Here is a 12,922-nt window from a genome sequence, read left to right as displayed (position 1 = left end):
TTCTTTGGAATGGGAACAAATATAGATCTCTTCCAGTCAGTTGGCCAAGTGGTTGTTCTCCAGATTTCTTGGCACAACTTGGTGAGCACATCCAGGGCCCATACAGTATGACTCAAATGGAGATTTGAGTTATTTGGGTTACTCACCATTGCAAGAACATGGAAACAGCTCAGTTGTTCGATTTCCTTCTTCCTTCCTTCCTTCCTTCCTTCCTTAGGGATTTATTTTTAAAATGATTTTATCATCACAGAAGAAAATGAATGTAAATGCCTTTTTTTGCTCAGCATTTGTTCAATCTCTTGAGTGCTGCTTTCCCAGGCATTGATTGTGGATCCAATTAAAATGCAATCCTTGAGAACTTCAGTATTTTCATTTTGGGATTAGTGCGGAGTGAATAAGATAGTTATTGTGTTTAACAGAGTGTGTGGTACATAATAAAAGTTCAGCAAAGCAGCCTGTGATATCTTTTAACTAGAACTCTCCTTTCCTACCTTATATCTCTCACGCTCGAGTTTAAAAGGAGATTCCAGATTGTTCCTGGCCTTTGGCTTCTTTTCGGTAACAGAGCTGTGTTACTGTGTGCTGGGTTGTTTGTGGACTGTGTCAAACATGTCAAACATGTCAGACATGAAGAAATGTGCACCGCGTTCAGAATTCTCGGAGAGGCCAGTGGATGGGAAGGTCAGCTTATTGATTTTTTGGCACTTGGGCAGGTAAATGAGTCCAGATATGACAGTGGAGTCTGACTCCACTGAGTTGAGCTGGTGGTACCAGGAAATGTTCTCACAGCATGACCCTGGCCTTGCAGAATCAGCAGTGCTCCGTGAAGGGTGGTTTCCTTGAGTTTTGATAGTTGTCTGGGCACTTGCTTACACAACTGCCTTATTCTTCATACAAAGGTTTGGTTTGGACGTGATCTTGATCCTAATACTTAAAAAAGGCCAACCCCACTGTTAACCAAGGTGCTTTTGACTCCTAGAGGCTCTGTAGGAGCGAGGAGATTGGGTTTCTTAGACTGTAAAGCTTCATTCTACTTCTGTGGAGTGGCTTGTGGATTCAAACCAATGCTGATCCATTGCACCCCCAGGGTTCCTTGTACTTAGTATATTATGAACTGAGATCCTGTTCTTTCTTTTTTCTTAGTATCCTGCGGAAATCCGGAAGTATGAATATGACCCAAATTTTGCAATTCGTGGACTTCACTATGATGTACAGCGGGTATGTTGAGTTCTCAAGCTACTTTGTAGTTTCACAGAATTTGAGACTAAAATATGACTTGTTCTTCTTGAACATGAAAATAGATTTTAAATTCTTTCCTGGGACCACAGAACTGAGTTATTCAAACACCTGTGGGTAAAGTTCTTTGAAGACATGATGAACTAGGAGGCCTTGAATTCCCCTAGGTAATTCCCAAAAGTAATTTTTGACGTTTGGTGGAGTCGACAGATGCCATGGCTTGTTTTGTTTTGGTTTGTTTTCCAGGGAGGCTGTTTCCTGAATGAGTTGTCCAGAACGTTAATTAACAAGCAAACCTTTCAGAAACATCCAGAGTATTTCCTTGTCAGGGCAGCCTAATGTTGATGGGATTAAAATGATATCTGAAATTGTTCTCATTAAATGTGCAGATGGTTGTGCATTGTTCACGTGCATTTTGTTTTAAAGGCAATCCTGATGAAGATTGATGCTTTTCATTACATCCAGCTGGGAACTGTCTACAGGTAAGAGGGGACAAATTGGATTTACTCAGAGACAAATGGCCTCGGGTTTTGGGGGCTACCGGAGTTTAGTGATGAGGAGGGCCAGGATGTGTGAGCTTTTTATTCTCACACTCATTCATTTAAGAACATTTATGGAGGCCCACTGCCATGCTGGCTTAGTAAGTTACGTGTTGGACTTCTAACTGAAAGGCTAGTTGTTCAAATCCACCAGCTGTTCTTTGCAAGAAAGATGAGGCAGTCTTTTTCCTAAAGACTTACAGCCTTGGAACCATGGCGGGGGGGGGGGCCCACTGTGAGTCAGAATGGGCTGGGCGGGAGTGGGTTTGGCATTTTCGGTTTCCTGCCTGCCCTCCTAGCTGCTGTGGTTTAGATTACAAGGACAGATTGACACCATACCCACCCCCAGGGTCTTGGGCTGTAGGTGAGAAGCCGGACAAGTAAACCAGTGGCTGCAGTTCACAGTGATAAAGGTGGTTATGGAAATGCCCTCAGGAGGGCACCTCCCCTGTCGGGGAGGAGGACAGGCTTTCTGGAGGTGACGGCTGGCACCTGAGTGAGGGTCCCGTGAGGAGGTTTGGGGGAGGTGTGCTGGTTGAGGCAGCTGGTTCTTACTGTGAAACCCCCATGGTGTGGGTATCAAGACTTTCCCTTTCTGTTTATTGTAAACAAATACAAGTATTTCTCTTAGTCATAAGTCTTTCTGGTTTTTAAAATGAAGTATTTTGCCTTTTTAGATTTTTCAGATTTGGGTAGCAGGTCAGGAGCATGATTTCTGTTTAGGTCCCTAGGATGGCACAGGGCAGGACAGGGTGCGCCTCTGTTGTTCCTAGGACTGCTCGATGGTACCTAACACCGCCACCACCACATTTTGTACCTGTTGGAAGCTCTGGTGTCCTAGTGGGTCAGGCAGGACTTGCACTGCCAACCCTGAGGCAGGTTTGAAACCACCTGCTCCTCAGAGATGGACCGTCTCCTCCCAAGTGATTTACAGCCTCTGTAATCCTGCGGGAGGGTCACCTCTGAATCAGTCTGACTTGATGGCCGTGAGTTAAAGGGTTTGTGAGTTTGTGGTTTTGTTTTTTTTTTAATCTTATGCCTTAGAAAACAAATACGCATATCATAGCTTAGATTTCCTCTCTCATAAATTCTGTTGTAATTAATATTTATTTAGCAAAACAAAATACCACACAATTAAAATAAACTAGTGCTGCAATAGTGACATGAGCAATGACAGCCCTCTACCCACTGTCTCCTGATGATGATGATGACAACTTATTGTCATCAAGTCAACCTGTTCATCCCTGACCCCCGCAGTGGGTTTTTGGAAGACTATAAATCTTAAACCTGATTGTTGTTGTTGTTATGTGCCTTCGAGTCGCCTGCGACTCATAGCGACCCTATGTACAACAGCTCTAAACTCTGCCCTATCCTGTACCAATCTCACTATATCTGACACACCCATCCCGATTACCCCAGTCACTGAATCAATCCAGCTCATAGAGGGTCTTCCCCTCCTGTGCTGTCCCTCTACCCTCCCAAGCATGATGTCCTTCTCCAAGGACTGGTCCCTCCTTGCAGCATGTCTAAAGTATGTCAGACGAAGCCTCAGAATCCTTGCCTCCAAGGAGCAGCCTGGCTTCACCCTCTCCAGGATGAACTTGTTTTTCTCCTAGTAATGCATGGTACATTCAGTACTCTTCTCTAACACCACAGCTGAAAGACAACAATTCTCCTTCTGTCATCTCTAGTCATTGTCCAACTCTCTGATGCATAGCAAGTGATTGCAAAGACCGTGGTCTGTATCAGGCGCACCCAGTACTTTGGAGAGGTCTCTAACCACAGGCTTTCCCATCACAATATTTCCTGGCTGCTGGTGCCAAGAGTGTTGACTGTGGAGCCAAGCAAACCAAAACTGAACAATCTCAAACTCTTCACCCTCCATTATGATGCTGCCAATTGTCCCAGTGGTGAGAATCTTTGTTTTCTTGATACTGAGCCTCAATCCATACTGAAGACTGCAGTCTCTGACCTTATTTTCAAAGTTTGCTCTCTAAGCTAAGGAGAGTTTTGGTGACCTGGTGGGTAAGGAGCTGTCCTGCCAACCCAAAGACAGGTGGTTTGAATCCACTCGTTGCTCCTTGGTTGAAAGATGAGCTTTGTAGCGCCGTGTGATGTAGAGCCTCTGGCAGGTCAGATATGAGTTGGTTCCCACTTTATAGCAAGTTGGTTTCTACTCTCTCAAGAAAGGCTAAGAGGATACAGGCCTGCAGCCTGATAAAGAAGTCCCCCTCACTTGTCCTTCTTGGTTAACAGGACATTTCTCCCTTTTAAAATATTAACAATTTAAGTTTTCTTTTACTGTCTTGCCTGTTGCAAACAGATGGCTTTAAAAAACAGAAATTTATTCTGTTATACTTTAAGACAATCTTGCTTTTGTTATGTGCCCTTGAATCGACTGTAACTCATGAAAACTTTAAGAACAATGGATCACTTCTTCTCTGAGAAAGTACCAAATGGCGGATGATGCCGGTGCAGCGCGAGAGCCTGGAGGCCCTCGGGGTCCTGGGATGGGAGCCTGCAGTGGTTTCCATAGAGCTTCGGCAGTGGTTTCCATAGAGCTTCGGCAGTGGTCTGCAGGGTCAGGGCCAGGGCTGGGGCTGCAGCCATTGATGGGGCCATGTGAGGGGCCAAGCCACAGAGCTCAAGGAGGCAAAGCTGAGAACAAGGAGTGGCTCCCTGTCACCAAGCTGGGCTGTCTGGTCAAAGATATGAAGATCAGATCCTTGAAGGAGATCTCTCTCTTCTCACTGTCCATCAAGGAGTGCGAGATCATTGACTTCTTCCTGAGGATGTCCCTCAAGGATGAGATCTTGACAATCATGCCTGTGCAGAAGCAGACACGTGCCAGCCAGCAGACCAGATTCAAGGCATCCGTTGCTATTGGAGACTGTAATGGCCATGCCGGCTTGGGCGTCAAGCACTCTAAGGAGGTAATTGCTGCCTTCCGTGGGGCCATTCCCCTGGCTAAGCTCTCCACTGTCCCTATGTGGAGTGGCTGCTGTGGGAACAAGATTGGTAAGCCTTACACCTGCAGTACGCCTGCAAGGTGACTAGGTGCTGTGGCTGTGTGTTGGTACGTCTGATCTCTGCTCCCCGAGGCTCTGGAATCGTCTTGGCCCCTGTGCCCAAGAAGCTGCTGCTGATGGCTAGAATTGACGGCTGATACACCGCAGCCAGGGGCCGCACAGCCACCCTGGGCAACTTCACCAAGGCCACCTTTGATGCCATCTCCAAGACCTACAGCTACTTGACCACAGACTTCTGGAAAGAGACTGTGTTCACCAAGTCTCCTGACCATCTTGTAAAGACTCACACCAGGGTCTCTGTGCAGAGGACTCAAGTTCCAGCTGTGGCCATCACATAGTGGGTTTTGTGTAACAGAAATAAAGTTAATTAAGTAAACAACAACAACAACAGCGAAACAACAATTCAGAACCTTGCCCTGTCCTAACCATCCTAACAGTCTACGCTCAAGCCCATTGGTCCAGCCGCCACGTCAGTCCATCTTGACGGGAGTCTCCTGCTCATCCTCTAACCATCCACCCTTCCCAGCATGATGTCCCTGTCCAAGGACTGACCCCTCCTGACAGACAGCACACCCAGAGTATGTGAGGTGGAGTTTCACGGTCGGCCTCTAACAGCTCCCCCCTGTGGTTCTTCCTCCAAGCCAGACCGCTTTGTTCTTTTGGCAGTCCATTGGATATTTAATACTACTCTCCAGTACCTCAGTTCAAAGGCATAGATTCTTCTTATATTCATCGTTCCTCTTTCATATGTACCAGAAGCCGTCGAAAGCACCATGGCTTGGATCAGGCACACATTAATCTTAAATTGTCATTGTTGCTTTTTGTCATTTTGGAGAGGTACTTGAAGCAGATCCTGTGGACGTTGATTGTGGTCTGAAAGTTCAGGTTTAGGGTGTCAGTTCTAAGGGAAGGTTCTTTTTCTCTCCTGGTTCTGGAGGAAGAGCCCTGTTACCGTCACTGTCTGTAGGCCTGGAATCTTGGCAGATTTTCATGAGTCTTAGCCTTCTTTGCTGTCGAAGAGCTTCCTTGTGCAGGAACCTGAGTCTAAAACAATGCACACCTCTCCTGGAGGGTCTTTCTTGGTGCAGCTGCGGTCCCTGGTCTCTGCTCCCTTTCCCCCTTTTATCTCTGTCGTTGTTGGGTACTTCTGATCAGAACTGACCCATAGCTGATCCTCCAGTGGATTTTCAGAGGCAATAAATCCACGGGAGGAGATTACTTATTCTTTTCCTGCAAGTAGCTAGTGGGCTCGAACTGTGTACCTTCGTGTTGATAGTGCAGCTCTTTACAGCTAAGCCGTTAGAGGCCTCACCCTAGTGAACCTTCCCTTCTGTATATCAGGCTGTGATAGAATTAAGAGTTGTTGCATTTATCTCCAATCCTTTTACAGCTATTTGGTTTATCAGATCTTGGGGGATCATTGCGTAGCTTCCACATTATGTCATAATATACATGTCTTTTTAGGGGACACAATTCACGTCATGAAACACACCGACTCAGTCTCATTTCTGGCCCTTTCAATCTCTGAGTTACTATTTTCTTGTGGGTTTTTTTTTAAACTTTTCGTTCTTCTTTCTAAATGTGCTCATACTTCTATTTCCTGATATATTAACTCTGAACATTGTTCCTGCTGTGAGAGAACATTCAGGCTTCTCACGTAGCGCCCCTCCTCCAGCCTCATTCCACAGCCCCATTAGGATCTCAGTGTTCACTGTGGCACAAACCATTATTTATAGAATTATGACTTCACAGACCTCTTTCTCTCATCAGCCAGGTAGTGCACTGTGATGGAAAGAAAATGATCACATATCTCATCTGGGTTTTTGTTATGGTTAATGATAACCTCATTCTTATTTTGCTTGGTTTTTCTTTGTTGTTGTTGCCATCGAGTCGGCTCTGATTCTAGTGGCCTTCAGTATAACAGAATGAAACATTGTCCCTTCGTTCGCAGTCCCCACAGACCATTGCTGTGTATGAGCCCCCTGTTGCATCCCTGCGTCTGCCCACCTCAGTGAGCGTTTTGGTCTTTTCTGAGAACCCTTTGCTTTATCAGACTGGATGCTCTTATCTAGTGATTGATCTTTCCTGTTGACATGTCCAAAGTAAACAAGTTGAAATCCCACTGTTTCTAAGACCAGTGTGTGTGTTCTTGACAGTCAGCTTTCTTTGCCAACACTCTATTTGGATGTGTCTCTCTTCTTCATATAGCTCATCTTTCAGATTCATATGAAGCAACTGAAATGACCATGGTTCAGAACAGTTATACATTAGTCATCAAAGTGATATCTTCTCTCTTTAAGATTTTTTTCCCCCCTTGTCATGTACCTTCAAATCGGATCCAACTGGCACAGGAGATTGCCTCTCTTTCTCCAGTGAAGCATCTAGTGTATTTGAACCGTGCTCTTTTGGATTGCAGTGCAGCTTCTTGACTCTAGGCCACCAAAGCTCCCTGCTTTTTAAGATTTTAAGAGAGATTTATCAGTGGTTTTTTCCTATACAGTTTCTAAGCTGCTGCTTTTTCTGAGTGTTGACCCAAGTAGCGTGAAATTCTTGGCCACTTTAAATTCTTCACCCCTTGTTGTGAGCTTGTTCAAGAGAGGCTTGTTTGTGTAGTGGTTAACAGAAGGGTCAGTGACTTGAATCCATCAGTTGTTCTACAGAAGAAATGACTTACCAGTCTGTTCGTATAAAAATTTCAGCTAGGAAACCCTGTGGGACTAATCCTGCTCTGATCTGTAGGGTCACTGTGAAGCAGAGTCAGCTTGATGGGGATTGCAGTCATGACATGAAATTCTTAATTTTTTCCCAATGCTTCATGACATCAGTCTGGAGACTAACGTGCTCCTGATCCAAGCTGTTGTTTTTGCAGTTGTTTGCTATGTGTCAGAGAGCTGAACAGTAATTTGGGATGATAGAAAGAGAATTGATGCCTTTGAGCTGTGGTGCTGGAGAAGAGTGTTGAATATTCCAGGGACTGCTAGGAGAACAAAAAGGTTCATTCTAGAGAGGGTGAAACCAGCCTGCTCCTTAGAGGCAAGGATTCTGAAGCTTTGTCTGACATACTTTGGACATGTTGCAAGGAGGGGCCAGTCCTTGGAGAGGGATGTCATGCATGATAGGGTAGAGGGACAGAGAAAGAGAGGAACACCCTCAGTGAGCTGGATTGATTCAGTGACTGGGGTAATGAGGGTAGGTGTGTCAGAGACAGTAAAGTTGACACAGGATAGAACAGGTTTCAGGGTTGTTGTACATAGGGTTACTATGAGTCGCAAGCAACTTGCTAGCACACAACAACAACATCATCAATGCTTTACATACATACATATATATATGTGTGTGTGTGTATATATATATATATACATATATATTTATTTCTTTATTTTCGAACAGTTTGAACATATTAGCTTCTTAGTCAGCCTACTTAAAAGAAATGAAAAGATGTGTTGCTTTGGGCAAATCTGCTCTGATGGACCCCTTCAGAAAGAGGCTAAAGAAGAAGAATGTCAATTTAAAGCCCAAGATGAAACTGACCCCAGCCATGGTTTTTTCAATTACTTCATATGCATGTCAGAATTGGACAGTGAATAAGGAAGACTGAAGAAGAAATGATGTCGTTGAATGAGGATGTTGGTGAAGAGAGCTGATGGGTGCAGAGGATACAGACATCTGTGTTGGAGGAAGCACAACCAGGCGGCTCTTCAGAGGCCAGGAGGGTGGAACTTTGTCCGTGACGTTAGGCACGTTGTCAGGTTGTCGGAAAAAGGCCTCATTCCGGGAAAGGTGGAGGGTCAGAAAAGGATAGGAAGATGATCTCAGCAAGGTGGATGATGCCGTGCCCGAGTCACGGTGGACAGAGTGATGGTGGCACAGGCAGGGCAAGGGGCAGACCTCTGGGTTGTAGGGTCTCTGAGTCCTAGGCAATTTGACGACACGAACAACCACAACACCTCAAAAGCCTTAGCTGCTTTTTCTTTTGTGTACACTTTCACTTGTTGGTTTGTCTGGGATGATTTTTTTTTAAAATTTTTATTGGTTTGTGTATAATCATTCATACATATCGTGTTTTACACATACACTTTTTGTTTTCTACTTTTATGTACATTATATAATTAATTACCAGTGCTCTATGCCTTTTATTACCACCCTGTCCTTTCAAGCCACCATTGAACCTCTCCCATTACTTCCCACACCCACACTCCCAACCCCAACACTCAATAACTTCTGCTATCCCAGTGATTTTCCCCCTTCTTCCTTCTCCCTTTTCTGCCTTCCTTCTCTCCTTTTTGGATATTTACAGATATCTTACTCAGTTATCCTTCTGTTTTCACAATAGTGGCCTTCTGCAATATTTGTCCTTATTTGAATGAGATATTTCACCCAACAAAATGCTCTCTAGTCTTTGCCAAGTTATATCATATTTTACAAAATCATTACTCCCTAGTGCTGTAAAGTATTCCACTGTGTGAATGTATGTACCAAAATGTCTCAATCCATTCGTTTTTTGGTAGACATTTGGGCTGCTTTTCTTGCTTATAAAACTGCTATGAACACAGATGTACAAATGTCCTTTTGTGTTTCAGATCTGATTTCCTTGGGCTGTATTACTAGCAGTGAAAGAACTGGGTCATGTGAGAGTTCTGTGTTCAGCTGTTTGAGGAAATTCCAAACCACTTTTCATAGTGGTTACACCATTTTACAGTCCCACCAACCGTGTGTAAGAGTTCCAATCTCTGCATCCTCTCCAGCATTTATTGTTTGCTGTTTTGTTGAACTTTGCTACTGTGGCTGGAGTGAGGTGGTTTCTATTGATTATGTTGATTTGCATTGCTCTGATTGCCAGTGACTTTGAACATTTCCTCATGTGTTTCTGGACCATCTGAACTTGGCTGAGACTTGTTTGCCTAATTCAAACTGGCTTAATTAAAAAACGCAGTAGTGGTTCATTTGTATAGAATTGTATAGAACAAGAACAGCACTAATTGTAGGTCTGTTTGCACCAGGAGCCAAAATTAATAATTGTCAGGGCTCTTTCCACCTTTGGGCTTTTCCTCTGGGTTGGCTCACTCTCAGGCATGTTCCCTTCTCTCTCCCCCTCTTGTGGTAGCCCTTAGAAATACATGGCTGGCTTCTCCAAGGGCTTTGAACCCAGCTTGGGATTCTCATAAACAAGGGCTGAGCATGCATTGCACAACAGCCAAATCTGTTGCCTGTTGTATTTTGATCCTAGTATGAAACAAACAATTTTCATACTCTTCCTGTGGCCAGGAGGGACCAGTCCTTGGAGAAGGACATCATGCTTGGGAGGGTTGGAGGGACAGCGCAGGAGAGGGAGACCCTTGGATGAGGTGGATTGACTCAGTGACTGGGGCAATGAAGGTAGGAGTGTTAGAGACATTGAGTCTGGCTCAGGACAGGGCAGCTTCAGAGCTGCTCTACATAGGGTCACTGTGAGTTGCAGGCGACTCAATGGCATGTAACAACAACAGCGTGAAACAAGCTGCTGTGCCTATTCGAAGACGGCAGCCAAGCTCACTGCTTTGGAAGGATATTGCTTTCCGGACTCCTGCCAAAAATCTAATCTCCTGCATCAGAGTTCTGAAGCTTTCAGGAGAAAGGCTATAGCAGAACTTTGGAAAGCAACATTATTACCAGAACTCTCTCTGCTGAGCAACATACATCAAAAGCAGCAAAGTCAGCTTCCATTTTTTATCATGTTTGTCTTACTTGGCTCAGAATACCGGGGATAGAAGATGTGGTTGCTATGCAATACACACTTGGCTTTGCTCATGACATCAGTCTTAGAATCCTTTAATCTGGTTCAAAGCCTAGCCCCAGCTCCAGGAAGAGACTAAAGAGGGAGCTTTGCTGGCCTCCTCAGATGCGCAAGGATGGTCACACGTTATCTCCATACTTGGGGCATGTTATTAGGAGGGGCCGATGGAAAGGTGGAGGGTCAGTGAACCAGAGGAAGACTCAACCAGGTGGATTGGCACATTGTGGAGCTTGGTTGGCCTAGTGGTGAGAAGCTGTGCTTTAGTGTCGAAGGCACATGGTTCAAATCCACCAGCTGCTCCTCGTGAGAAGGAAGAGGCAAGTTTGTATTGCATAGCAACCAAGTCCATTTCCCTTGGTATTCTGAGCTGAGTAAGAAACAAATATGCTCAAAAATAGACGCTAACTTTGCTGCTTTGTTTTTATTTTTATTTTTTAATTTTTTATGTGTATACCGTCAAATCGGATCTGACTGGTACAGGAGGATATTGCCACTCTTTCTCCAGCACAGCATCTGGTGGATTCAAACTACGTGCTTCTGGGATTGCAGTGAAGCTTCTTGCCGCTAGGCCACCAGAGCTCCCTTGACATTGCTGTGTTAAATGTGTGTTGCTCAGCAGAGTTCTGCTAATAGTGCTTCTAACCAAAGGTCCTCCTGTTCTATTAACTGCCTCTGAAAACCCGCTGGAGGGACAGCTATGGGTCAGTACCGACCTGATGGTAAACAACAGTAACAGATGGATTGGCACAAATATCCAGAGATAGTAAGGACAGAGCAAGATAGGGCAAGATTCAGAACTTAATGTTCATAGGGTCTCTGTGGGTTGTGGTTGACTCAATGACACCTAATAGCAACAATTCCCCTCCCAATGGTTTTCCAGTTGTTGTTGTTGCTGTTGTTGATTGCGTTTGAGTCGAGCACAACTCATAGTGACCCTGTGTACAGCAGCTCTGAACCCTTACCTATCTTGAGCCAGTCTCCTAATTCTGACACACCAACCCCCATCGCCCCAGTTACTGTATCAGTCTGTCTTATTCTGCATCTCCCTCTCCTGCGCTGTCTGTCCACCCTTCTGAGTATGATATCTTTCTTTAAGGACCAATATCTCCTTGGCCACATGCCCAAAGTAAGTGAGGCAGAGCTTCAAAATCCTAGCCTCCAAGGAGAGACTTGGTTTCACCCTTTCCAAGACAGACCTATTTGTTTTCTTGGCAGTCCATGGTATGTTCCGGACTTTTCTCCAACACCACAGCTCAAAGGCATCTATTTTTCTTCTGTCATCCTTAGTAGAGCCTTGGAACCAGATCGCACTGTTGTTGTTGATATGTGTCGTAGAGTCGCTTGTGACTCATAGCGACCCTGTGTACAACAGCACTAAACTCTGTTCTGTCATCTGCCAATCCCACTGTCTCTGACACACCCAACTCGATTACCCCAGTCACTGAATCAATCCACCTCATAGAGGGCCTTCCCCTTCTGCACCTGCCCTCCACCCTCCCAAGCATGATATCCCTCTCCAAGGACCTTTCCCTCCTTACAACATGTCCAAAGTATGCCAGACGAAGCCCCAGAATCCTTGCCGCCAAGGAGAAGCCTGGTTTAACCCTCTCCCGGATGAAGCTGTTTATTTTCTTGGTAGTCCATGGTACATTCAATACTCTTCTCCAGCACCACAGCTCAAAGGCATCAATTCTCCTTCTGTCCTCCTTGGTCATTGTCTAACTCTCTGATGCATAACAAGTGATTGCAAAGACCATCCTGTATCAGATGCCCCTTAGTTTCCAGAGTGACACCATTGCTTTTCAGTACCCTGGAGAGGTCCCTAATAGTAGACTTTCCCATCGCAATAAGTCTTTTAATTTCCTGGCTACTGGTGCCAAGAGTGTCGACCATGGAGCCAAGAAGACTAAAGTTGTTAACAATCTCAGTCTCTTCACCATTCATCCTGATGCTGCCTAATGGTCCAGTGGTGAGAATCTTTGTCTTCTTGACATTGAGCCTCAATCCATACTGAAGGCTGCAGTCCTTGACCCTTTGCAACAAGCATTTCAGGTCCTCCTCAGTTTCATCAAGCAGGGTTGTGTAACGCAGATTGTTAATAGATCTTCCACCAATCCTGACACCACACTTCTCATAGAGCCCAGCCTCTCAGATGATCTGTTCTGCATACAGGTTGAAAAGGTATGGAGATAGGACACATCCCTGGCATACGCCTTTCCCAATTTTGAACCATGCAGTGTTACCCTGCTCGGTTCTGACGACTGACTGCCTCTTGGTCCAAGTATAGGTTTCACATTAGCACAATCAAATGTTCTGGGATTCCCATTCTTCTCAGAGTCAGCCAC

At 45.0% G+C, this 12,922-nt stretch overlaps 1 protein-coding gene across 1 annotated transcript in view; it reads left to right on the top strand.

The window, feature by feature from the left end:
* The window catches only part of NT5DC3 (5'-nucleotidase domain containing 3), a 126,142-nt gene that overhangs the window by 59,794 nt on the left and 53,426 nt on the right, over nucleotides 1-12,922 (top strand). The window contains exons 3-4 of the mRNA XM_006888548.1: nucleotides 1,144-1,218; nucleotides 1,663-1,718. Coding sequence (XP_006888610.1) covers nucleotides 1,144-1,218; nucleotides 1,663-1,718 — 131 coding nt within the window. The remainder of the gene's footprint in view (nucleotides 1-1,143; nucleotides 1,219-1,662; nucleotides 1,719-12,922) is intronic.

The sequence above is a fragment of the Elephantulus edwardii genome, unplaced genomic scaffold (genome assembly GCF_000299155.1).
Source record: "Elephantulus edwardii isolate Elephantulus edwardi_28Jun2011 unplaced genomic scaffold, EleEdw1.0 scaffold00068, whole genome shotgun sequence".
NCBI classification, from domain to species: domain Eukaryota; kingdom Metazoa; phylum Chordata; class Mammalia; order Macroscelidea; family Macroscelididae; genus Elephantulus; species Elephantulus edwardii.
Note: the sequence above shows the minus strand (reverse complement) of the source record. Positions and strands in the feature narration are given on the sequence as shown.